Here is a 27846-nt window from a genome sequence, read left to right on the forward strand (position 1 = left end):
AGGTAAGTAAGCATTTGAGGGGGGGGGGTGACTGCTCCAATATTATCCAATACCATCCTTTGCAAAAAGTCCAAGTTCACACGCACTAGGGTCATAGTTTTTTTGTGGGTTTTTCGGGCTATGGGGCCATGTTCTAGAACAGTTTGTTTCTGAAGTTTCACCAGCATCTGTAGCTGGCATCTTCAGAGAAAACCCACAAAAAGCTAGGGATGCCAACCATGAAAGCCTTCAACTTCGCACTAGAGTCAATTTTTTAGGCCGTGATACAAGCAAGAGCAATTATATAGAGACAAATGTAGATGAACCAAATCCTTTATTGTCATTCCCTCATTTATTTATTCTAACAACCATGCAAGATAACTCCTGATTATTCTTGATTGCACAGCTAGAAACCCAGTAAGAGGGGGAAAACGTTTTAGCATTCAGTAAATCTATCTCAGCTGCAGCCAAAATTATGTATTCTAAGCATAATCCTTTAAAATCGAATCAAACAGATTCAGAAACATGATTTTGTACACAGATTATACTTCTGAATATAGCTCCATCCACATAAGACAGTCTTCCTAACTCAGCACCATTCATGTATGTTGGGCTAATGCTTCATGCAGTTCACAATAAGCAAGCCAACTGACCATGTCTTCTGAAATACAGGTATGGGAGTTACAGTCCAACAGCTCTAGTGTGTGCTAAAATAGGCACGACTAACATAAAGAAAGTGGGGAAGGTGTGAAGCTAAATAGAGAATCTGCCTGCCAGCCTACATGCTTCTTGGGCAGCACTAGTCGCCATTTTGATCAGAACATTGATTCGAATGGGGACTGCAGTCAAGAAATCAGAAGGAGATTAGGACTGGGAAGGGCAGCTATGAAAGACCTGGACAAGATCCTAAATTGTAAAGATATACAACTGAACACGAAAGATAGAATCCATTGCATTCCTCATTACCACATACAGTTGTGAGAGCTGGACAGTGAAGAAAGCAGACAGGAAGAAAACCAACTTCTTTGAGATGTGGTACTGAAAATGGAAAAGTAAAGGTAGCTACCAAATAGAAGAATGGTATAAAGAAGTTTGGGATGTTGCTATTGATCATAAATTAACAGGTAGACTTAAAGTTAAAGAAAGGATTATGGAAGAGGTATGATTTTGAAGAGGTATGGAATATGTTTACGGAGTATGTTTTTATAAGAAAAAAGGGTGTATGCCTCCATGAGAGTCACTGCAATTTTGGAAAACTGTTTAATTAAAATGGTACAGGTGGTCCTGGGGATGGGGTGCACTTTGTAGAAGTTGAAAAGATTTATGTATAATGTTTGATTTTCAACTTTGATTATATTTTTAATTCTCTCTCTCTCTCTGTATTTTCTTCGCGAACGAAGATTCAGGAAGGACTCATCCCATGCTTTCTACAAGTGCATTGATTACTAAAAAGACCAATCGGAGATAAACAAGTCCAGTTGCAGAAAGCACAGCAGAAAGTCTCCTTGGGTGATGTTTCCGGGTTGTGGTTCTTTCTGCGTTGTCGTTTCTCTTCGAGACTTGTTCAGCGTGAGCTTTCAAAAAAGGCTGCAGCATCGTGGAGGGTGCGTCTCCATGCCTCCTGATGTGAGGCCAGGGCAGACCATTGTTGGTGATCAATTTGGCTGAGCCTGAGATGTTGTTTTAGGGAGTCCTTGTATCTCTTCTTTGGGGCGCCCCTCTTACGCTCTTGACCCGTGGTGAGTTCACCGTAGAATACTATTTTGGGGAGGTGATGGTCCTTCATCCTAGAAATGTGTCCTGCCTAGTGCAGCTGCGTCCTCAATAGCATGGCCTCATGCTGGTGATCCCTGCTTGCTCAAGGACAGCAACATTTGCCATAGTCAGTCCAGTGTATATTTAGAATTGTGTGTAAACAGCACTGATGAAAGCGTTCAAGGAGTCGTAAGTGTGGTGCTGGAGAAGAGTGCTGAGAATACCATGGATGGCCAAGAAGACAAACAAATGGGTCCTTGAACAGATCAAGCCTAAACTCTCCCCCAAAGCCAAGATGACTGAATAGAGGCTGTCATACTTTGGTCACATCATGAGAAGCAAGACTCAGTGGAAAAGACAATAATGCTAGGAAAGTTGGACGGAAAGCAGAAAGAGAGGAAGACCACATGCTAGATGGATAGACCCTATTAGGGAGGTCATGAATTCATGTAAGGTGTATGAATTTATAGGTCCTAAGGAGAGAAGTACAAGAGAAGGGAGCTTGGAGGGGTCTCATCCACAGGGTTGTCATGAATTGAGATTGACTCCAAGGCAGCTAACAACAAGAAGTCACCACAGCCAGGAAAATGGGAGGAATGGAGCTACACTGGTTCCACAGATTCACTTTATCCTCACCATCTATAACTGCTAAGCACAGCCAGTACCAGTCCCTGACTGTACTCAAAAAAGGAAGTGTGTCCTGACAATGTTGAAAAACTAGGACACTGCAAAGGTATCTAAAGATATCATCTCTCACTAATTAGTTTAAAACCCAGCACATATAATTATACATACCACAAAGAACTATGAATTGGTATGAATTTTAGCAGCCAGCCATGAATTTTTAGGTGCCACCCTTGCACAGGAACATCTTTTAAAAATCCAAACGTCCATATTAAGGAAGGAGATTAGTCTTAGAAGAGGTTTGCAATTTCCCCAACTACAATGTCTGCACATATTTCAACACTTTCATGGTTTGGCTCTGCCACTCGTGTTTGAATTCTCTATAAAAATACTCTATCAAATAAATACTTCAAAAGCTACAAACACTCCAATAAAATGGGGGGAGGGGGAAAGGGCCTGCAGATGCTTCAAATGTCTGAGTGATCAATAAAACCAGGGACGGCATTCTCTTTAAACCAAGAAATAAAATGTGCTTTTTGTCTTACTCAACTGTGTGTTGTTCCTTCCAGACAGAAGGCAGCAGGTGCAGTTCCTCCTCCTCCGCCTCCCTCCATCCCCATCAACTGTTTCTGTTCTCCCGCCACCTGACCCATGCAAATCCATGACATGAAAATATATGTGTAGCCCATGTCTCCTTTTTTTAAACAGCAAAAAGCCAATTATTATCTTCTCCCCAAGACAATAGATGAGATTCTGCAAAATATATACGTTTCGGGAGGTCAGCCAGAAGAGCTCGAAGGCACTTTGCAACTGGAATGCAGCCACAGCCCTTGAAAGACTCCAAACACTAAAATTCATTAAATTAACATTAAATTAAGTGCCCCCTTTTATTTTTAAGAAAAGAAATCCACTCGTTGAGACGAAGATCTGCAAGGGCGCATGTCAATATGTGCCGTTCTCGCAAAGGTCTTCGTCATGAGCAGGCAAGCAAAGGAACCATCTGCTGTGTTGAAAAACTATTGGCCTGCATTATAAAACCAACGATGGTTGGATTTGAAGAGTAAATTAGTGTCACTAACCCTAGACACAGAAAATATAAACAAAGGGAAAGGTGGCTTTAAAAACGGGTTGGAAGAGGATAAGCTAAGTCTTTGTTCTGCTCCAACAACTCATCAGAGTCAAGACAGCCTTCTATTGGGAGTTTCCTCATCAATCCCCTGTATCTATCTCTTGCTTCTGTTTCTTGTTTTTAAGGTAGTGTAAATAGGAGACCCTTTTGTTTAACCTTTCTTTTCCTCACAGCCATTTCCAACTCCATCTCCCAAGAGGGTTGTGGCTTTTAGCACATTACAGCTAAGCTGGTTTCTGGGCAGACATTTTCTGTTTTGGTTTGGTTCTTGCTTAGCATTTGTGATTGGTCTCCTCACCTTATGCAGGTGGAAACAACAGCACAACACACATAGTGCAACTCCTGATGATATCCAGACAACCATTACTATGGCAAGCAACATTCCAGTTCATCTTTATTACGGTCACAGATCAGCAACACTAGCCTTCTTCTTACTGCACAAAGCATTCCTTATCTCCCTTAAAAGTACATGGCATACTGTGGAATCCAGTGTGCAAGTACTGATAGAATTCAACATCAAGGATGGTATTTGGTAAACAGCAGCATCACTTAAGTCAGCTTATTTGTTTAAAGCATTGATTCCCAACCACTGGCCTTTCAGGTTTTTTGGACTTCAGCTCCCAGAGTCCCAGACTATTGGCCAAGATGGCTGAGGCTTCTGGGAATTGAGGTCCAAAACACCGGGAAGGCCAGAGTTTGAGAATTATTGGGAAACGACCCACCATCATCCACAGCCCAATCTGTGCATGTGTTTACCCACATATAGGTCTCACAAAAGTCTTCTCCAAACCTTATCCCCTTCCTGCAGTGAGGTTGGGAATGACAACAAGCACATTAGGTCCTCCTCTGTGTATCATGATCAAGCTTCAGGGTGGGAAAGTGCCCTTTGCAGTAGAGACACTTTTCTTTTTGTGGAGACTCTGCTCATAATTTAAAAATGTAATCTGTCTCAGATCATGCAATTACCTCCTTGTTGCAGTAGTTCACTTTCCTAAGCATGGAAGACAATGAAGTCGGCAATGGTGATGTGAGGAACATGGTTGAGCAAATGAGCTTCTCCCCAATCCCACTCACACAATGCAACTGTTAATGTTTATTATTCACAGATACCTTTGCACAAGCCTACAGTAGACCCTTGGTATCTGCTGGGGTTTGGTCCCAGGACCTCCCATGGATACCAAAATCTTTGGATGTTCAAGTCCCATGAAAGAACCTGGTGAGAGCCAGCATGGCATAGTGGTTTGAGAGTTGGACTATGACTCTCAGCCTCAGAGGAAGGCAATGGCAAACCACTTCTGAACCTTGCCAAGAAAACTCCACAATAGGATCGCCTTAGGGTAGCCATAAATCAGAAACTATGGCATCTCCCTTATATAAAATAGCAAAACTAAGGGTTGCTTTTTGGAATTTTGTATCTTTTGGCAATATTTTCAAGCTGTGGTTGAATCCACGGATAAAGCATCCAAGAGCTGATTGTAGATTTGTGTAGAACTACAGTTTGTAAAAATAACCAACACAAACTCTCTTCAGGCTTTCCTTTCCCTTCCATCACTGAAACCACACAAAAGAGAACAAAGAAGATTCTACTACCTCCACTCCTCTCTGCTACCATCCTCATCACCTTCTATGAGTTGGAAGATGACTTTCTGCAAGGGAGTGACTTCTCCATTTGTGTGGATTATCTAAACCAGTGGTTCCCAAACTATGGTTCTCCAGATGGTTTGGACTTCAGCTCCCAGAATTCTTGACCGCTGGCCAAGCTGGTTGGGGCTTCTGGGAGTTGAAGTCTAAAACACCTGGAGGAACAAAGATTGGGAATCACTGCTCTGCACAATTTACAATCCTACAAAATCAAAGACCAGCAAAACAGATTGTCCAGGGCAAACAACTGCTTTCCAATGCGCCCAAATGCCCTCCAGTCATGCCATCTCTCCTTCTATTGCATAAGGGATTTGTAATAAAACACACATCTATTTACATTTTAAACAAAGTAGGCTGTTTAGATGTGTTCAGAAAATGGAGAAGCCAAAACAACTGGCGGTCTTTTCCAATTCTCAATTATTCCAGTAAATTTCCAAGTGGGGTCTTGCAAAAATAAAGTTGTGGAATAGCTTTGCTTTGTATGTGTTGCTTGGGGATGGGGGAAACAAAACGGATACTGCCATCAAATGCAAGAGTCTCTGATCTAACTTGGATGTTATTTCATGTGAAATTTTTTTCACTTCATATTATTTTTAGGTTCTGAATGCTGAGAAGAGCAACCGGTCAATGAAGCATGAGGCATCTGCTCACAACTGACTGCATGATTTGGCCTGGGAAAAGATCTGATGGGGTAAGTTAAATATAGTGACCTTTGCTGTAATCTAAGAAGGATGGAGATTTTTTTTTACTGGGAATCCAAACCACCTCCAGCCCCACCTCTGACCTGCAATATTAACAATGGGGTGGTTCACAGGCCAGGCTGCAAACAACTCTCAACACAAGACTTCTAATCTACAATAGAAGTGTGTAACAGTGAACAACACAGTTATAGACAGTTTTCTCAGCACAACCTGCAATGCTGGAAAAAAGAAACAAATGACAACACTGGGTCATTTACTTCCTCACCATCCACAATGTGTAACAGGGACAAAACTGCAAGGCTGCTGTCAACCACTTTGTTAAAAAAGAAGGGAGAATGGTACCCAATCACAAATATAAGACTATCTTCCAAGTTTCCCAATGCCCCAGGAAGTATGTTAACCAGACAGCAAAATGGTTCATTTTAGGCTCATTTTAGATGAATTACAGTGTTGTTGCTATTTGAATAGCCTTCGTTTGGTCTTTCTCTGTTTCAGTGTTACAATGTTTGAAAGTTTGCTGCCTCTTTGTATTGCGTTGAAACGTTGCTATGTAACATCCTGAAGCAATAAATAAATAATTCAATGAATAGTAAGAGTTCCATGTCTGCCAGTGTTTTTCCTAAAATGTTTGGGGAGGAAAAGGGTACTCTTAAACAAAACTCAGGATTTCCCCCTAAATTCTGCTACTACCTCTCTCTTGGGCATGTGTGCCACTTTTTGCAAGACACAAGGGCAAGCGTTCTTCTCTGAAGCTGGGAATGGATGAGTTTAAATGAGTAAGACCCTGTTGTGCATAAGAGTCAAGGAGAAAAGGCAAGAGGGATGGAAGGTGACCACACTCATGTATATCCAATGACATCAAAAACCCATCAATGATACCTTTATTGGACCAACCAAAATGCACAATGTACACGCTGCAAGCTTTCAAAGCTCCACTGGCTTCACCATCAGGTAAAGGTGTTAAAAACCATACAGGAGAAAAGGTGTTCTGCTAGATATTGACCACAGCATTGTACTGGAGGAGCTACACATGCCTACCAGAAGCATGTTATAGACCGCCCCTTTGGGGCAGCCTGTAACCGGCCCTTTCCCCGCCGGATCGGGGCCTCAGCTGCCACAACGGCAGCCTCCCAGGCCCCGATCCGCCGCTTTCCAGGCCGCAAGGAAGCGGCAAAAGGCCGTTTCCCCGCGGCCTGGAAAGGGGTGTCCTTGGGGCTTCAAGCCCCAAGGACACCCAACGGCGGCGGGGAGGAGGAGAAAGGGGCCACTCGGCCCCTTTCTCCTTTGTGTCGCTGGCGCAGCCATCTAAAGGCTGCGCCAGCGACACAAACCGCAGAAGGAGCTCCATTTCAGAGCCCCTTCTCGCGCTGCGGAACAGGCGTTCTAGGCGCCCTCGCGCGGCACAAAGACGTCACATCCGCGCCGCCTCATTTGGAGGCAGCACGTTCGTGACATCGTAATGGCGGCCCCCATGTGGAACGGGGGCCACCATTTTGTACGGACTCGATCCGTACTAGGGTTGGGGCATCCGGAAGGGACCCAGTCCGTACTTTTACGCCCATGCGGAATGGGCCAGAGTGTTCTTTCTAGGAATCTCTAAGTCCTTCAGTGCAACTTTTGGTTAAAGTTGACCGTAGAATTGCGCTGGAGGACCTAGATATTTCTAGAGAGAACATATTAATCAAACCTGTGAATAATCAAATCTGAGAAAGTCAAAGCTGCAAATGTGGAGGGACGAGCGTAGTCAAGGATGATTGTAATCAGAAGATGTGTGACATCTGAATGATGTTGTGTGTTTCATTAAAAAAAACAGGAATCACGATGTAATGTGATCAGGAAAGATCAAATATGGAACTAATCCATTGCAATTGTGCAACAAATCATCATGTAATAAGGCACTTGATCATCTAGTATGTGACAAATACTGTTAGCTGTGCTGGTCAGGTGTAGTGTTTCAGCAACAGTGGGTGTGGTGGTTGAAAACCTCATCACACAACTGCCACAAGTTGGACAAGGAACAACTCATTCCAGTTTTAGGAAGTACACAGTTCTCAGAAGCTACAGATGGAAAACCTCCCTTCCTTCCGCTTCCTATGTGGCCTGTTCAGCTTCAGCCGCAAAAAGCATTCCGACTGGATAATCTAGTATGAACTACTTTCCAATGTGGGTACACAAGATCCCTTTGGAATGCCCAAAGGGATTGTTCTGGATTATGTGATTTTTGTAGCATATAACACTCCACTGTTTATATCTTGGGGTGGGTGTGAACTTCATTTCACTTTTCTTTTGACAGAATTTCTCGGCATTCCTTCATACACCAGGCAGAAAGAACTTGAAAGAAAGAATGTGAGATGATGAAAACACACATGTTGTCCACATCCTTTTGAGTATAGTTGGTCCTCTGTATCCATGGGTTCAACCATCCACGGCCTTAAAATATTCAACAAAAAGTCCAAAAAGCAAACTCTGATTTTGCCATTTTATATCAGGACCCCCATATTACTGTACCATTGTATATAATGGGAGTTGGGCATCCATGGATTTTGGTATCCAAGGGGAGATTTGAGACCAAACCCCAGAAGAAACCAAGGCTCCACTGTAGTTACCCATTCAAAATGTCTGACACTCTGTGTAGTCAACTGTATTTATGGAGCTGAATAAAGGTTGCCAACTATTTCTTCTTCTGAGAGCCTGATATTTATGGTAGGACGATATGATGTGGTTGAATAGTTATACCAACTGAATATGGCCAGCAGAAATGGGCTGAAATTCTATTTCATTTTCTGCTAAAAAAAGAAACGTGCCAAAATTCATGAACATTTCCTCATGAACAGGATGCAAAGAACTTGACACTTACAAAAAAAAAAAATAAAGATAAAATGGAGGAGAAGGCAAAACTGACAGATCCATCCATCTCGATTTATAGCTAGCCATGGCTGACTAAGTGCAGAAAGATGGACTTTCCATTCACGTTCACTGCCTGTTTATAGGCGGAGTGGGAATTTTAAACCCATTTAGAGGAATACAGAGCTAGAAGTGGTAGCTTTTCTTAAGATAATTCAAAGAGAGTGGGAAAGTATGGCCTAGTATATGTGGCACATAATGCTAAACAGGCTGTTGTTGCAAGGATAGCTGAGTTTTTGTGAAGCCTTTGAACATGAATAGTACAATCCATGGATATCTTTATTGTTGTTGCTATATGCCTTCAAGCTGATTTATGGCACCCCATAACAGGGTTTTCTTGGCAAGATTTCTTCCAAGAAGGTTAGCTATGGTCCTCTGAGTGTGATTTATGGCTGGACAGAAAGGATTCAAACCCTGGTCTCCTAGAGTCATATTCCAACACTCAAACCATTCTTCTACTCACTGGATTGCCTCTATTTAAGTGTAACAGTATTATTGGGAAAAATGCTTCACTGATATAACACCCAGAAAACTACAAGTTAAGTCTCCCTTATCTGGAATTCCAAAATCCAAAAAGACCCAAAGCTACCTACATGTGGCTAATAGCAGCACCTTTGCTTTTGGATGGTGGAGTGCATGCCAACTTTATTTCGTGCACAAAACTGAGTACAAGATTATCTTCAGGCTAGAAGGTGCGTACAAAAGATAAATGATGGTTAGACTTGGGTCCCACCTCCAAGATATCTTATTATGCATCTGCAAAAAACCCAAGATCCGTAAACACGTCTGATCCCAAGTGTTTCAAATAAGGGAGACTCAACCTATAGTATGGCTGACAGCCATGCTAACTGGAAGATTCTGGAGCCAAGAGCCTGTTGAGCAGAATCGTGATATAAATTTACACCAAGTATAGCCATGCCAGGGTTATGTTATGCCAGACCTGTAATGTGTTGCACCACTGATGGTGCAAACAGGGTGTAGTGCCTCCTATTCACCTGTTGCACAATGATTAAGCCACTTGTGCAATCTTGATGAGGACACCACTTTGCACAACCTCTTAGAAAGTGAAACCACATGGGTAATGGTATTTATACTACTAGGATGTCAAGCTGGGAGCACTGGGTGTTGAAGGGGAATGCTTGCAAGGCCTTGGTACTTTGTTGGATGCTGTCACCATGACAGGGGATGCAGTGCATTCATAAACTTGGGCACCATAGTCTGGTGCATAGTTATGACTGCACAAGGGATTGTTTTCAGGTGAGGTATAACCATTACATACAACAGTAGCAGATGGTGAGGATGGTCTACTGGCATCTCACTGGGCCATGGCAATAAAAGGACAACAATCTATCATGTAATTGCAAGCAGGGTCCATAGATGATGCCATATTTTCTACATGGCACCATCACAGTCCCCATGACACTGGATTCCCAGTGATGGCTGAAGACCTTTCTTCTGCACATCATTTGTCACACTTATGTGAGGCTTTTGATGAAAGACTACAATACAACATGTGCGATTTCTATGCTCAATGAGATCTTAGCAGCACTGTGCAAAAATGTGGGACTGAAGCATCCCAGCTCTGTGGAAATTTCTCAATGACTGCATGTGTGCTAATGCAAGATTCTCTCTAGAAATTATATATTCAAGGGAGCAGAAAAACAAGGAAGGTGATAATATCTTGAGGAGGAACTACCATTGCCTGGATTAAAGCCCTCAAAAGTGACTAGAGAGTAGAATTTGGGAGTGTGGGTGCATGGCAGATTTCAACCCATTTGCTCACAATAATTGTGAGAATAACGGTGAAGAAAGAGCAGAAGAGAAAGTTGTCCTGCAACATAACTGAGGATGAATTGACACTGCATATAAATAATGCATTTTGACATCACTTTGAGTGCTGTCGCTCCTGCCTATGGAATCCTGGGATTGGTAGTTTGACAAGCCATTTTAGCCTTCTCTGTCAAAAGAAGCACTCAGTTGGTGACTCTGTAGCATGGAGCCATGGCAGTTCAAGAGGTGTCAAACTGCATTATTTCTACAGTGCATATGCATCCTAAAACTAGGATGCCAAAAAGGCTTTCTGTCCACCCCAGGGATGTTCATACTTGATGCAAAAGGGGCAGCCAAAGTGACTAGAGAGTAGACTAGAAAGCGCATGGCCAATTATGACAGATTTGCTCGAAACAATAAGGAAAGATTTGCTCAAAATCACTGTGAGGAAAGTAGTGAGGAAAAGAGTGGCAAGAGCAGAAGACAATGCCCCTATGAGCCATGACTGGGGCGCCATAGGGTTGCCGTAATTGTCCACTAAAACCTGGGACGAAATGTAGGACAAAATCTAGACCAAACTGTAGGACAACTGCAGGACAAAACTCAGCCCAAAATATAGGACATTTAAGAAAAATGGAGGACGTTAAATGTCCTACATTTTGGGCTGAGTTTTGTCCTGCAGTTGTCCTACAGTTTGGTCTAGATTTTGTCCTACATTTTGTCCCAGGTTTTAGTGGACAGTAAGGCAGCTTGGCCACTCAATGGGTGTTCATATTGGGAGCATAAAAGTGACTACAGAGTACATAAAGAGTGCATTACAGGTTTTGACACATTCACTCAAAGTAACAGTGAGGAAGGTTTGCTCAAAAGCACTATGAGGCAAAAAGAGTGGAAAGAGCAGTGGACAATGCCTCTCTGAGACATGAGTGGGGTGCCATGAAGGCTGCCTGGCATCCCACAGGTGTTCATACTGGGGGCAAAGGGGGCACTAAAAGTGACTAAAGAGCAGAATTTGGAACTGGGGTGTGTGAGAGAGATCGATTTTGACAGATATATGAGGAAAAGTGGCAAGAGCAGAAGACAATGCCCCTCGGAGACATGAGTGGGGAGCCCTGAAGACTGCCTGGTAGCCCACAAGTGTTCATAACGAGGGCAAATAGGCAGCATAAGTGGCTAGATGGTAAAACCTGGGAGTGGGGTGTGTGAGAGACAGGTTTTGACAGATTTATGAGGAAAAGTGGCAAGAAGAGAAGACAGTGCCCCTCTGAAACATGACTGAGGAACCATTAAGGCAACTTGGCCACCTCAGGGGTGTTCATAATGGGTGCAGCAAAAGTGACTAGAGAGTAGGTAAAAGTGAGTGAGAGTAGACAGAGCGCATTACAGATTTTGACATTCATTCAAGTGTGAAGACAGGTTTGCTCAAAACCACTGTGGCTGGAAAACTGTGATCTATAGAGATCTTGTAGCGCCTTTGAGGCTAACTGAGAAAGAAATTGGCAGCATGAGGTTTCCTAGACTTCAGTCTACTTCCTCAGATGCATTCAGATGTGTGTGTGGAAAACTGTGAGGCAAAGAGTGGCAAGAGCAGAGGACAATGAATGTCTCTCTGAGGGACATGACTAAGGAGCCATAAAGGCAAGCTTGGCCACCTCAGAGGTGTTTATATTGGGGGCACTAACGGCCCTTTCTTTTCTGAGGCAACGGCTGCCTCTCATGAATGATGGAGGGAAGGAAGGAAGGAAGGAAGGAGGGGCTGCTGAGAACGTTGGGCGACTTTGAAAATAAACAGTGTATAAAACCATGTACAGTAGAGGAATAGACTTAGTTATTATTTATGAAAGCCCACAGGAATAAAAAAACGGACCCTAACGGCATTTCCCGCCCAGGGCTTTGCCGCGCTCTGATTGGCTGGAGAACCCCATCGTCATCAACTACAGCATCCCCCCCCCTCGGACCCCCTCCCACAGCGCGCGGGCACTGGTGCGCATGCGCAGAACCTCCGTTTTTTTTTTTTCCCCGGGTGCGGCGCGCGCGCGCGCTCTCTCTCCATTCCATTCCATTGCAAGGCAATACAATACAATACAATGCAATGCAATGCAAGCAAAAGCAACGCACCCAAGATACCAGAAATCAGTGCATGTCTGTATCTACCTTTTTCTTTTTGCAACAAGGGATTTCTTCCCCACCATCTCTCTCTTTTTTTTATTTTGGTGAGATTTCTATTTCTATTTATTTTATTTTATTTTGCAAAGCCAGGATACAGTTGCAATTAAATAAATCAACAAATGAGACACCTTGTGTCGTTTCTCTTCAGTGTCCATACACACAACACAACACACACACACACAGAGTCCTTGCCATCCAGATTTTTTAAAAGAGGGGCTTCCCAGTATTGCATTTTGAATCTCTCCATCTATTTATTTAATTTTTTTTTATTTTGCAAAATAAATAAATAAAGGAGGAGGAAGTGGGTTGCTGCCGTCGTTTTGCAGCATGCAAAATCTGGGTCTCATGCACACACACACACATAACACAACCACACCAACACGCACACCCTTGCAACCAGCCAAACCCATTATAAATTCATTTCTTTGCAAAAAAACACAAAAATCACCCTCAAAGAATGCAACTGAGAGAAAAGTGGGGAAAGGAAGGGGAAAGGGGGTGCAAAAAAGGGGGTGCAAAGAAATGCCCCATTTCAGTCCAGTTTCAACCCCATTAACCCCCCCCCCCCCCATAGAGGCAATGTTAAGCAAACAGCCAAGCATCCCTTTCCTTGCCTCCTTCCCTCCCTTTTCCATTGTCTGCAACTGGCAAGAGACACACAACCCTCAGCATCACCCAAAGGAGAGGAGGGGCACCCCATTATTTGCACCTCCATTTCACACCCAAAAAAGACCAGAAAGACCCTCCAAGGTGCCCAAGTCACCCCTTTCTTCCTTGCAAAATATATATCTCCCCCAAATCCCTTTTAAAGACCCCCTTAGACTTTCTCCTGTCAAAATGGAAGGTCTCCCCAAGGGACCCTCCTCACCACCCTCAAAAAACAAAAACCACTTCTTTTCAGCACAGGCTTCTTCCAATTTTTGCAATTTTCTTGGGAAGGAGAACAAATTATTATTATTATTATTATTATTATTATTATTATTAATATTATTATTATTATTATTATATAATCATTTTTATTTAATAATAATAATAATAATAATAATAATAATAATAATAATAATAAGACCAGTGGTGCTGGAGCATCTTTGGGTGTCTCTCACCCTTGGTCTTATTATTATCTTTAAATAAAAATGATTTATTATTATTATTTAATATTAATACTACTAATAATAATTTATTAAGTACTGTAGGCTTACACAGCACTGTAAATAAAAACAGGATAAAATAAAAAATAAAATGGACCTGCCAAATGGTGTACATTCTAGAAAATGGAATATAATACAAAAATTAATACACAATTGTCATTCGACAATTCATTCAATAAATGATGCCCAGGAAGGAAAGAAAGAAAGAAAGAAAGAGAGAAAGAGAAAAGCAGGACCTTGGCCAACTCCTCCAGCCCCATGGATGGGTTGGTTTTGTGTGTATATAGATGTATGTGTATAGGTGTGTATATGGGTGTGTGTTACACAAAACAACCAACCTCCACACCCTCCAAAATTAAACAGAAATTAAAAAATGCACCTTCAATGCGCCTCCATTTGCCTCCTTTTGCACCTTCCTCCTCCTCCCTTCCAAGAAGACCATTTATAAAAAAACAAATCTTCATTTTTAATCAATTCATTTCATTAATATGATTTAATTTAATTAAATCCAAACTAGGCAATGCTGGACAGTTCATAACCTATTTGTTTCTTGTCTTTCAAGACCTATCCCTTCTTCTCTTCGTCCCCTCCCTTCATTGTTTGCTCTCCCAAAGATGCTCCAGTTGGGTTTTTTCTCTCAGTACTGGTCTTACTAATTTCTTTTTTTAAAATAAAAATGATTTATTATTATTATTATTATTATTATTATTATTAGGGAAGGAAAGATTGTCCTGGTTAGGAAGAGGCTTGTTAAGAGGAGCAAAACAGCCTCTCTGACAAATGACACCACTGAGAACCAACACATGCAAACACTTCCAAAACCATCATCATTATGATTATTATCATGAGCAAAAGGTTTCTTAAGAGCACCAAATCAGCAACACAACCTAAAAGCAACATACACACCACACACATTTCCAAAGCCATCATCACCATCATCATCACAAGTGGTTTAAGACCACAAAATCAGCACAACCAAGAAACAATACACACACACATTTCCAAAATCATCACCATCATCATTATTATGATTATGATTATTAGCAAGAGATTTAAGACACCAAATCAGCACCACAACCTAAAAGCAACACACACACTTCCAAAAACATCATTATTAAGAACATTATGTTTCTTAAGAGCAACAAACCAGCACCACAACCAAGAGGCAACAGACACACACCTCCAAAACCATCACCATCCTTATTATTATTAGGTTTATTTAAAAGCACCCAATCAGCACCACAACTGAAAAGCAACACATACACACACACACTTCCAAAACCATCATCATCATCATCATCATCATCATCATCATCATCATCAGGTTTCTTAAGCGCAACAAAGCACCAAATCAGCACCACAACTAAGAAGCAAGACACACACACACTTCCAAAACCACTATCATTATCATTAGTATCATCATTATTAGGTTTCTTAAAAGCAACAAAGCAGCATCACAACCAAGTAGCAACACACACACACACACACACACACTTCCAAAACAATTCTCATGATGATGATGATTAGCAAGAGGTTTCTTAAGACCACCAATTCAGCAGTACAACATAAAAGCAACACACACACACTTTTCCAAATGCAAAGAGGGAATAGAAGATGGAGGGGATTGCAAAGGGGCAGGGAAGCTTAAGGACGGTTGAGATATCCCCCCCAAAACACACACACACCATGATAACACAATCTATCTTTTCCAGGTATTGTTGCAATTGAAGAAGAGAGATGCAATCCATGCAACAAATACAGAGAGAGAAATTGGTTGCATCCCTTCCTAAGCAGAGAAAGAGACACACAGAGAGCCTCCAGTCCAAGAAAGCTTCCATTCATTCCCTTTTCTCTCCAAAAAATTGCAATTTAAAAAGGGTTTAAAAAATCCATTAAGGGTTTATTATTATTATTATTATTATTTACCTGCCATCCCAAGGAAAAGCCAAATCCACAGGAGGTCCTTGCTTTGGAGCATTGCCATGGCTTGGAGGAAGAAGTTTCCCTTTTGCAAGACAGAAGATGCTGAGGATGCTCAGCAATATATAGATATATATATTGCAAAAAATAAATCAGGTGCCAAAGCAAAAAAATAATTAAAAATAATTAAAAAATAAAAAAAACCAAGGGAAGGGGTTGGAAAGAGGGGAGGGAACCCCCACGACGGTTGCTGCCGCTTTTAATTGACTAATTTGTTAATTGTTGTATATCATATATGTTGCTTTTTTATCCCTCTTCCAGCTGCTGCTGCTGCTGCTTCTTGCAAGAGCAGAGAATGAGTGACAGCCTCGGCCGCATCACCCAGGCGCGCCGATGGAAGGGATCCCTCCGCCGCCCGGGATTTGGACGCATCTCTCCCTCTCCTCTATGTATCCTTCCGCCCAGACTGGGGGCCGAAATAGTCCCTTTGCAAACCAGAAAGAAGCAAAAAAATAAAAATAAAAGCATGATAGAAACGCCTAGAAAAGATGGACTGGACACTTTGGAGGATCTGGATTCTTTTATTATATTAAACATTTTTCCATTTGGGAGGGCAGATTTCTGATGCAAAGGGACAATGTCTTTGATGCCAACTCCATCCAAGCTATATTGGTGGCTAGCAATAAAAACCAGTAGTAGTTGTGTTTGTTTTTGTTTTTTCCCTACATTGTGTCTTTATACTTTACACACCAAAAACCCCAGGAGTCAAAATAAGGGAGTATGGTAACATAATAGCAACAAAAAAGGACCCTGAGCCAAAAATGCAAGGAGTGGGTGGGCTCTGGACAGCAAACTGGCTGCTTTGTTAATTGGGAAGAGCAACATTGTGATCAACAGGGAAAAGGGGGCTGTGTCTTATTAGTATCTTAGTATCCAAGAATTAAATCAAGAGGAGGAAGATACCAAGTAATTGAGGTCTCCTCCTAAGGTGGTCTCAAAGCATCTGTACCTCCCTCCAAAGGTGTATATGAGGAGTGGGCAATGACATTTGTATACAGGCAATGGCATTTGCACACACTTCAGGGACATATATGAGGGTTAGGGTGGGCAATGGCATTTTTACACTTGTCCAGAGGTGACTATGGGTGACAATGACATTTTTACACACATCCCTACTGGAGTATATGAAGAGTGGGCAGTGACATTTGTATATATAGGGGCAAGCAATGACATTTGCACACACATCAGGGTCATATATGGGGCTGGGGGGTGGGCAATGGCATTTGTGGTCTAGAGATATATATGGGGAACAATGGCATTTACGCATCCTTCCAGGGGTGTATATGGGGAGTGGGTGATGACATTTGTAAACCCCACAGGGGTGTGCAATTATTATTAAGATTTATTTGTAAAGTGCTGTACATACAGTCAGCTGAATTAAAATAATTAAAATGAAGACCTGCCAGTGGCATACGTCCTACACAGGTTAAAATAAGCATAATCTCACAAGGAAATTTGTACACCATCCAGAGGTGCATATGAATGACATTTGTATACTCCCCGGGGAGTGTATTTTGGGGCTGGGGGGGGGGGCAAACAATGACATTTTCACACACGCCAAGGTCGTATATGGGGTACGGATACTGGTATTTGTACACCCCTCCAGGGATGTATATGAGGGGCAGGCTATTACATTTATATATGGGGTTGCAATGGCATTTGTACACCCCTCCAGGGATGTATATGAGGGGCAGGCTATTGCATTTATATATGGGGTTGCAATGGCATTTGTACACCCCTCCAGGGATGTATATGAGGGGCAGGCTATTACATTTATATATGGGGTTGCAATGGCATTTGTACACCCCTCCAGGGATGTATATGAGGGGCAGGCTATTACATTTATATATGGGGTTGCAATGGCATTTGTACACCCCCAGAGGCATATATGGGGGTGACAATGGCATTTATATATCCCTCCAAGGGGTGTACATGGGGGGGGGCAGTGACATTTGTTTACTCCCAACAGGTGTGTATATGGAGTGTGAGCAAGGACATTTCTACACCTTCCAGGGGTGCATATAGGGGATGGACCGTGACATTTGTACACCCCTCCTGGGGTATTTATGAAGGGTTGGCAAAGATATTTGTACATCCCTCCATGGGTGTATATGGGTGATGGACAGTGACAAGTGTTTTCTACAACAGGGGTGTAAATGGAAGGTAAGTAGTGACATTTGCACACACCCCAGGGGCATATATAGGGTTTATACAGCCCTCCAGGGGTGTCTATGGGGAATGGACAGTGACATTTGTGTGTACACACACATGCACAGCAGTGTATGTGGGGTGTCAGCAATGACAGTGGGTCCAGAGACCAATTTTCTGCCTCCAAATGTGAAAAGCCGAAGCAGAATGGAAGAGCTTTAACCAAAGATAGGTGTCCCTTCTTTGGGGTGGAAGATATATGGCCAAAGAGGGAAACACATGTGGAACATCTGTATGAACCAAGCCACATGCAACTGTGTTTGGCTTGCAAATATTGTAGGAACCATTGCCCCAAACATTGCCTTCAGAAGCTTAGCTCCGCTTTTCCTGGAAGATGTTCTTCGTCAGAAGAGCCACCCATGAAAGGATTTCGGCAGAAGCTCCATCACAGAAGAACATTTTTCAAAAGGAAGAACAGAAAAGCTGTTTGAGGTTGAATTAATTTGGGGGGGAAGCAATTGTTTTCCACAGGTAAACTCTTCACTGTAACCTCATTTTGTCGAAATCACTAGAAAATACTCCAGATGAAAACGCCCCTTTGTTGCAACATGCAACACGATTTAAATGAGATGATTAACTGTTCTCTTTCTTTAAAAGGGGGACTTAAAACGCTGGTAATTGTTTGCTTTCCAATGCTGAAGAGATAGTCAGAACTGCAATATGGCATACTTGGGGGGGGGGGGGGCACCGACAAGGATAAACCAATTTATATCCTTTGAAAACGTTATTTAATTTTGTTTAATGGTGACGAACCACACCAATAGTTTTCCGTTTTGAACAAACTTTTTATCTCAGGTCCTCTCCAAAATTGTCTAAAGCTACTTTGAACAAGCAATCTGTTTTAATATTGCAATAATTTAATTCCGCTTTAATGTTATCACTTTTCTACATTTTTAATTGTACTGTGCTTTTAATATTGTGAACCGCCCTGGATCCCAGTTCTGGAAAAAGAGGATACAAATAATAATAATAATAATAATAATAATAATAGGTTTGGGAAACTTGCTGCTTACTTAGACCCCACTTTTTGCCACTGAAGTCCTCACCAGTCCCCCCCCCAAAACATGTAAAAACCAGCATGATTTTCAAACAATTTTTGCTCCAAAGCCATAAATAGCCCCCATTAACACCCCAGAACTCTTTCCCTATCCTCAAATCTCTTTTCCTGTAGCTTGCATCCATTGCTCCATTGTGTCCAATTCTCTGGAGCAGCAGAGAACAAGCTTGCTCCATCCTCAGTGTCATTGGTGGTCAATGGAAGCCATGGATGGCAAGGCAGGGTCCACCATCACACCCACAGATTTCAGTATCACTTCTGATACTAGTATGAAAGAACATCATGTCCAGTTTGGGTTTGCAACTGAAAAATGGATGTTTTCTTCACTGGGAGCAATGCAGCGGGGGTACAAGGAGTTCCCAGATTTCACATATTGTAGTGGACTGAGTGTTTGGACACCATCTTTTGCCCAAAAAAACCCAACTAAAAATGTTTTGGGTTTTTCTTCTTTTAAAGAAGGCTTGGGGGAACCTTCAGAAGTTGCAAAACAAAGCCTGGCCTCACAACTTGCCCCGTGTCTAATACAGACGGCAAAGTGCAACATGGTCCACTGCTGTGACTTAGTACAAGGCAACACTCTGGAAGGCACCAAAAAAAACGACCTTTCAATTTTGGATCAAGGATTGGGGTGCCTTGCAAGTACAGGCCTCCTTTTCCTTTTTGTACTGATGGCATTAGCGTGTCGGGTAAAGGCCACCCGGAAGATCAGTCTTCGAAGATCAGAGAGAGAGAGAGAGATGAAAGGACAGGTGGCATTACATTTCTCTCCATGGTTGGGTAGATAGCTTCACATTCGCATCAAGCCGACATGATGTGAAAGTTAACAGATCCCCATCAGAGCAAACATGATGCAAAAGGACAGAAATAAGGCTCGCTGCTTGGCAGGTATGATACTCATCTGATCGTTGCAAAAGAGAAGAAGAAATCATCTCCCATTTGTCAAGGTAGCTTCCTAGCTTGAGAGACTGTATTAACGGAGAGGAGGCGAGTCTGGCTTTTCCAAACTACCTTATTTCAACTCATTTCACAAACAAGAGTACAGTCCCTGGCTTATGACACCGTTCATCTCTTTAAGGGGGAAAAAGCTAGCAATTTCAAAAATTCCTCCTTCTTTGGGAGAGATTTCAAAGACTGTGATCAGATTTATACTCAATTGGTTTATGTATTTATTTATTGGCCTCTGCATGTTGGGACCTTTTATAAATCTACAGTAAGTCCTCCACATTTGCTGGGGTTAGGACAAAGTAAAAGTGGAAAAACTACAATTTTTTTAACACCTATCACTTTTTTTTACCCAAGAGACCTCCTCTCTAGGAATCTCTAGATCTTCCAGTGCAACTCTATGGTCAACATTTGCCAAAAGATGACCATAGAATGATGCTGGAGGACCTACAAATGCCTAGAGAAGTGTTTTCCCTAGTAACCACTAGCTCCTCCAGTACAACTCTATGATCAATTTCCAGCAGAATTTCTCTGGAGGACCTAGCAATTCCTAAAGAGAACATATTAATCGAACCCGCAATTGATCAAATCCGTAAAAGTCAAAAAGCTGTGAATGAGGAGGGTCGATTGTAATTGCTCAGGAAAAGTTAGATGTCATCCAATGTAGAATGACAATACAGAGAGATTCACAAAATGCCTTTGGTTGCGTCCTCCACGGATCCTTCTGTTGTTGTTGGCCATCAAGTCAACCTTGATTTATGCTAACCCTATGAATGAGAGATCTCCAAAATGTAATAAATATTAGGAATTTTTGTCTGTCTCAACAGCTTTTCCTTCTTTCCTTTCCTTTCTTTCTTTCATACAAGGGCTCGTGTCTGATACTTGGCACATCTAACTTAGACGTCTGGAAAAGAACCAGTCATATTATATGTGATAATGGTGACATGCATAATTTATGCAAAATGTTGGGGGGGAGGAGGATGTTCCCTTGGAGCAGAGATTCCCAAACGTTGATCTTCCAGGTGTTTTGGACTTCACCTCCCAGAAGCCCTAGCCAGCTTGGTTAGCAGTCAGGAATTCTGGGAGCTGAAGTCCAAAACATCTGGAGGACCAAAGCCTTGAAGGATGGGAGGCCACCAGAAGATCTCTAGGTATTCATCTGCCTGAACCCTGGAGATTGATGTCTGCCAATCACAGCTGACAATCCAGGGATAGATGGACCCAGGGTCTGACTCTGAATGATCATGTCCTGGGTTCAAGTTCGAAGTCCTGAACCACTTAGGGTTAAAAATCCTGGTGGAAATGTACCAATGTAGCAACTACCTAGGGCCCTATTCAGTGCCCTATTCAGAGGAAGAAAGTCTCAACTCCACTTGCGTTGGATCATGATTTATGCCAACGGTTTATTGGCCTTTTATTTCCGAATAACTTGGATTTCCAATTGCATCATTTGCAAACGCCTACTGAACACACACTTCACATGCAATCTGGCTAGAAGCAGCTTTCTCAACCTGTTGGCAGGGAAATATCTCCACATATTTGAACTCGAGTAAAAGGCTGTAAAAGAACCAACATAATGAAACTCCAAATGTTAAAGATCTAACAACCCCAAGATCCAAGCAAGCATCCCGCCTTTAATGTCCTCAGATTTCAGAGAGAAGCTTCTTTTCTTACTAATGAGACCTGGAAAGTAGAATCAAGCCTCCCCCCCCCCCCTCTCTCTTAGTATGTCAGATAAGGGAACATTTTGATGTTTGACTATTTGATACTTGAATAACCTTTTTTGTTGTTGTTGTTAAAAGGGAAATGTCCGTGCTTTCTACTATCCTCACCAAGGGCATCTTCTAATTTGATCTTGCTTGATCTTGTACGCCTCCGTTGCCTCTTAAAAGATGCTTGCTCCAAGACCTACTAAATGATGTTACACATTGTAATGCCGGCCAAATGTACCAGCCAGGAGCAGGCTTTAAGTACTGTATATACACATGTATAAATCTAGAAATGTAAGTTAAAAATTGACCCAAAAAACCTGAGTCGACTTATCCACAAGTCAATGTAAGTACTGTACTTTAACTGTTATATATATGTGTATCCCCTGGTGAAAGGAAAGAGTTTAATCTGCTCTGGAAGCATTGACCCCCTTCTACTCTCTCATCCATTCAGCGCTTACTACAAGTATTAACAGTTATGCCTGCGGTAATTTTGTCAGAAATGACTTGAAGGCACACAATAACAATCCTCATCTTTGTGCTTTGGGTGTGATCTACTGATGATTATTTTTTAAAACCATAAAATTGATAAAAGATTTGATTCATTGATTTTGCAACTACTTGCAATTACCCGGGTGATCCAACGGCAGCTCATAGTGAGGCAAGTAGTTGCAAAACCAATGAATCGAGTCATCTATCTATCTATCTATCTATCTATCTATCTATCTATCTATGTTCCCAAGACAGGCTGCCTGGTCTGCCACTTACATCACTATTGACACACAGATTATTGACATGCACTTTGGAGCAGCAAACTAGTGGGGATGACAATTGTACCCAAAAATAAGCGTTTACAAGGGGATAATGAAAAGATCCGCTTTCATAATGGGAATGACGGACCTTTTGGAATTGATTTACCAACATGGAGCCAAGGAGCATTGCAAACCAGTTTAAGATTGAGAGTTCCTGCATGGCAGGAGGTTGGACTGGATGGCCCTTGTGGTCTCTTCCAACTCTATGATTCTATGATTTTATGAAATGTTGGTGGGACTGAGCTGTTGAAGAGAAACATGGAGCAGCATGTCCAATGCAGTTACATGCCACAGAAGATCTCAGTCATTCTTTTTAAAAAGCATTGCACTGCATTAAGAGATGCCACTACCTAAAGCAGATGGCAGGAGATGCAACCTGATAAGGAATCCCAAATATCTGCTGTGGATGGGGGGATGGAGGAGAAAGAAGAAAAGTCAGCTCTGGTGACTAGCAAGAGACAGCTGCGAGTTCACTAGCTCAAGCTTTGAAGGCAATTCCTGCACCGCAGGCAGTTCAACACTTTGTACTTGGAGGAGTCCCTCCTCCAAGGAGCTTGTGTGTTGCTTTAAAAAAACCCACTGCTTAGAGAAAGGTTTTCCCCCCTTCCATTTTGGAAGACATAGCATGATGAAGCAGCTTCTCTATTTAAAGCTGGATACATTGTCAAGCTGAGGATGGAGGTGAATATTCAGTTCCCAATCCACCTCCGTCCTCCAGCTTGTTCTGCCTCCTTCCGCTTGCAGAGCCCCCACAAAGGAGTCCTTTGGGAGCCTTGGGAAGCTAAGATGCTCACCACTGACTCTGGGACAATCCATGAGATTGATTTCATGCTCCCAGCGCAGCCCTTGAGCTTCACAGCCTCCGAACGCTGGGCTGAAGGAAAGGTAAACAGACACATCTGTGTCGCATTAGAAGTGAAGAAATTCCAGAAAAGGTAGCTGCGTGTCAGAAGGTTGTACAATAAAGGAGAGGGAAGGGAGTGTAGAGTCCTGTGGCATCTTCAGAGACACTGCTATGGAGGCTAAGAAATGGATTGTAGCAGGGATTATGGTGGGCTCAGGAACTGGTCAGTGAAAAGCAAACTGGGTGAGCCATCGGCCAGAATTAGTACAATTATTATTATTATTATTAACCTTTATTTATGAAGCGCTGTAAATTTACACAGCGCTGTACATGCAATCTTTTAGTTAGACGGTTCCCTGCCCTCGGGCTTACAATCTAAAAAGACATGACACAGAAGGAGAAGGGAGTGGTGGAGGGAAAGGGTAAGAGGTCCAGCAGTTCCTCTCTACCTCCAAGGCCTGGACCAAGGCAGATGGACTGGAGGGAGGGCTTGGCTTCATAATGGATGGTTAATCATTTTCCAGGTAAAATACATACTCTCAAGTTGGATGATGCATATACAGTACATAGCAATACAGGAAATGGTTCGATAAACAGGCACCAAAAGAACATCAGATAGTAAGCGACAATTATGCAAGGAGGATACTGACAAATTGCAACATGTGCACAAGAGGTCAATGGTCTGAGTAGTGTTACAGAATTGGTCAAAGGTCTGGAAACTGGATGGGCAAAGGTCTGGAAACCAAGCCTTACCAGGAATAACTGAGGCTGCTGCCACACTGCAAAAACAAGGCAATTTGACACTACTTTTACTGTCATGGTTCCATTCTATGGGATCTGGAGATGTGGAGGTTGTTGTGGCAGCAGAGTGCTCTGACAGAGACAGCTAAATATCTCACAAAACTATTAATCCCAGAATGCCATAATACTGAGCCACGGCAGTTATAACGTGCCAAAACTGCATTAATTCTGCAGTGCTGAGGCAGCCCTCATCAGTGACAAGCAAACTGGGTGAGCCATATTTGCATGGGGCTGAAAGTGCAACTCAATTTAACACCACTCCACCACTGTAAATAAATAAATAATAAAATAAATTGTTTATACATCTTGATAACAACAATGACAGGTGTAAACATCAGTATACCACAGTTCAACATTAAAAATTAAAAACACAATTTAAAAACCATACAATACTAGCCAAAGTGCAGGTGCAAAAAAAAAGGGGGGGGAGGGAAGCATTACAACAAGTGGGGAAAAGCTTGTTCGAAGAGAAAGTTTTTGAGTCTCTTCCTAAAAAGGTCGAGGGAGGGGGTCGAGTGGAGCTCTTCGGGAAGCAAGTTCCATGACTGCGGGGCTGAGATTGAAAACGCCCTCTGTGCAGTCACAGAGTGTTTCGAAGGTGGAACTATCAGGAGTTGCTTCCCGGCTGACCTGAGTGTGCGGGGTAGATTATATGGGGAGAAGCGGTCCTCCAAGTACCCTGGGCCCAAACCATTTAGGGCTTTATAGGTTATAACCAACACCTTGTATTGCACCCAGAAGCGAATAGGCAGCCAATGTAGATCATGCAGAACAGGAGTTATATGGCTGGTCCTGGAACATCCAGTGACCAGCCTGGCTGCCATGTTCTGCACTAATTGAAGCTTCCGGGTTTGGTACAAGGGTTGCCCCATGTAGAGCGCATTACAGAAGTGCAACCGAGAGGTTACCAGAGCATGTACCACTGTTTCAAGGTCCCCCCCGACCCAGGTAGGGTCGCAGCTGGCGTATCAACCGAAGCTGATAACAGGTACTTCTGGCTGTCGCATCCACCTGAGATGTAAGGTGGAGCGACGAGTCCAGGAGCACCCCCAGACTGTGAACAGAGTCCTTCAGGGGAAGTGTGACCCCATTCAGGACAGGTGGACAAATCTCCATCCCTGGGCCCGGGGAAACTATCACAAGCACTTCCGTTTTCTCTGGATTCAGTCTGAGTCTGTTTTCCCTCATCCAGCCCATTACTGACTCCAGACAGGCATCTAGAGGAGAGATGCCATCCCTGGTCACTGCATCAGTCGGAGACACAGAGAAGCATATTTGGGTGTCATCAGCGTACTGATAACACCGCGCCCCGTGTCTCCGGATGATCTCTCCAAGCGATTTCATGTAAATGTTAAATAGCATGGGGGACAAAATGGCTCCTTGAGGGACCCCAGATGTAAGGGCCCTCTTATCGGAGCACACGTCCCCCAGCTGCACCATCTGGAATCTACCCAAGAGGTAGGAACGGAACCACTGGAGCGCAGTGCCCCCGATTCCCAACTCTCTCAGGCGTCCCAGAAGGATACCATGGTCAATGGTGTCGAAAGCCGCTGAGATGTCTAAGAGCACTAACAGGGACACGCTACCCCTGTCCATGCCCAGACGGAGATCATTGACCAAGGCGACCATGGCAGTCTCAACTCCATAGCCCGCCCGGAAGCCAGTTTGATGGACCAATATTAAATACATAAGGATAAGAACTTAATCAATATCCTTAGAGTTGGGCTGGGCAGCTTTGGGATCCTAAGGAAATATTTGTAGTAAAATATTTTTAATGACCTTGTGCATGGAACGAAATTTGTGTTCCAGGAGACCTTGGGAGGGCTGCACCCTACTCTACCCCCCACAAAAATTGATCCCCCTTAACAAAATAAAATACTCCAAAACACCCTGTGGGGACATGGCGGACATGTTTTGCCATGTTTTGGAGATCCTGTGGCATTTTAAACCCAGCAGAGAGCATTTTAAAAAAGTAATAAGAGATGACCTGAGGGCATGGGGGACATCAAAAGTTCGGGGTTTGCATGAGGACTAGGGGACACCCTCTTCACACACACATACCCATCATATCCACAGATGCCCAAATCTCCCATGGTTTAGTTGGATTTTTAAAGGAATTAACTAACATGCTGAGAAACCTACCACCCATGGAGATCTCCTTCCAAGTTTGTATGGCATTTAGACTGACCCTGGGGTTGGTGTCACACAATGGGGACAGGAGGATCAGAGAAAGTCCTCCCACTGATTTTTTGCAGCAAACACAGGCTTGGTTATGAGGAAAGATCCCCCCACGTTTGGCCACAGTGGTGGGGTTGCCGGAGAGGTATCTTCACAATCGTTGGCACTGGGGAAAAACCCATAGTTGTTGCATACAAGGGTGGTATAAAAGGTGGGACCCTCACACAAAGGGTAGAAACCCCCACTTTTGGTGTAGGCAGCAATGGAATGTAAGCTGAGATACCCACATTTTGGTTGAAAATGGAAATGGGAAGTCGAAGGCTTTCATGCTGGCAGCCATAGTTTTTTTTAATGGGTTTTTCAGGCTATGTGGCCATATTCTAGACGAGTTTATTCCTCACATTTCTCCAGCATCTGTGGCTGGCATTTTCAGAAGATCCCAGCCACAGATGCTGGCGAAATGTCAGGAATAAACTCTTCTAGAACATGGCCACGTAGCCTGAAAACCCAGAAAAAACCTATGAAACTGGAAATGCTTACAAACAGATCCTAGACATTGATATCTATACCTCAGTGATTCCCAAACTGTGGTCTTCCAGATGTTTTGGACTTTGACTCCCAGTTTTGGACTTCCAACAGTCAAGAATTATGGGACCTGTAGTCCAAAACATCTGGAGGACCAAAGTTTGGGAACCATGCTAAATTTCTTCTATACCATCTCCTTCTCAAAGAGGCCCATCTGTTGTTTTTTTCCCGCTTTACCACTTTTCCCACACTAAAGGATTGCTATTGAATTGTACCTTGTTTAGTCAGCTTTTGTTCCCCATTTTCGTGTGCCTGCATTCATTCATACTTTAAACTGTTTTCTTTTCACATCTTTCCCCTGTTTTGATATAAAACAAGGGACAACGGGGCAGGGAAGAATGGAAAGGAACCAGTAATTTAATACGTTCGCACTCAAGATACCCATAGGGAACAAAAGCTGCCTAAATAAGCTTTTATATGTATTGAGCTCTTTCTTGTTTTATCTGGCTTTGTTTGCTGCTACTGTTTTATTCTGTTTTATGTACTTTTTTTATTGCATTAGTTTTATTTTTAACTGCCTCTGTTCAGAAATGCTTCATCTTCTGAAGATATAGATTATGGATCAGCAAAGGACATCTAATATTTGTATAGAAAGCAATAAAGAACAATTAACATGTCAACAGGAAACTTTTAGTTAAAGGCACAAGAGTCCTTAAAAGCCTCACTTGCCCTTTATCCAACCATCCTAGCTAGGCTGCTGCTACTGTTAACATTTAATTTGCAATATGATGCTTTTACAACATGACACATTGCCTGGAGCTCATTGGAAAGCAAAGCAATGCATTTCAGTATTTATATTTATAAGCTAGTACAGGTAGTGGTTTGAGCATTGGACTCTGCAGACCAGGGTTCGAATCCCAGCTCAGCCACGAAACCTTGAGCAAGTCACCTCTCTTAGCCTCAGGTTGTA

At 42.7% G+C, this 27846-nt stretch overlaps 1 protein-coding gene across 12 annotated transcripts in view; it reads right to left on the bottom strand.

Annotated features, from left to right (window-relative positions):
• Positions 1–16116, bottom strand: part of LOC149306923 (neural cell adhesion molecule 1-like) — a 210877-nt gene extending 194761 nt beyond the window's left edge. For 6 of the 12 annotated variants that reach the window (XM_089538790.1, XM_089538798.1, XM_089538789.1 and 3 more), the window contains exon 1: positions 15747–16112. In XM_089538790.1, the coding sequence (XP_089394916.1) occupies positions 15747–15804 (58 nt within the window). In that variant the 5' untranslated portion in view covers positions 15805–16112. Of the gene's footprint in view, positions 1–15746 lie in introns of all 12 variants that reach the window. The other 6 variants (XM_089538792.1, XM_089538797.1, XM_089538796.1 and 3 more) reach the window with 4 other exon arrangements.
• Positions 16117–27846: the final 11730 nt, after the last annotated feature.

The sequence above is a fragment of the Sceloporus occidentalis genome, unplaced genomic scaffold (assembly GCF_023333645.1).
Source record: "Sceloporus occidentalis isolate IW3139 unplaced genomic scaffold, rSceOcc1.0.p SCAF_9, whole genome shotgun sequence".
Lineage (NCBI taxonomy): Eukaryota > Metazoa > Chordata > Lepidosauria > Squamata > Phrynosomatidae > Sceloporus > Sceloporus occidentalis.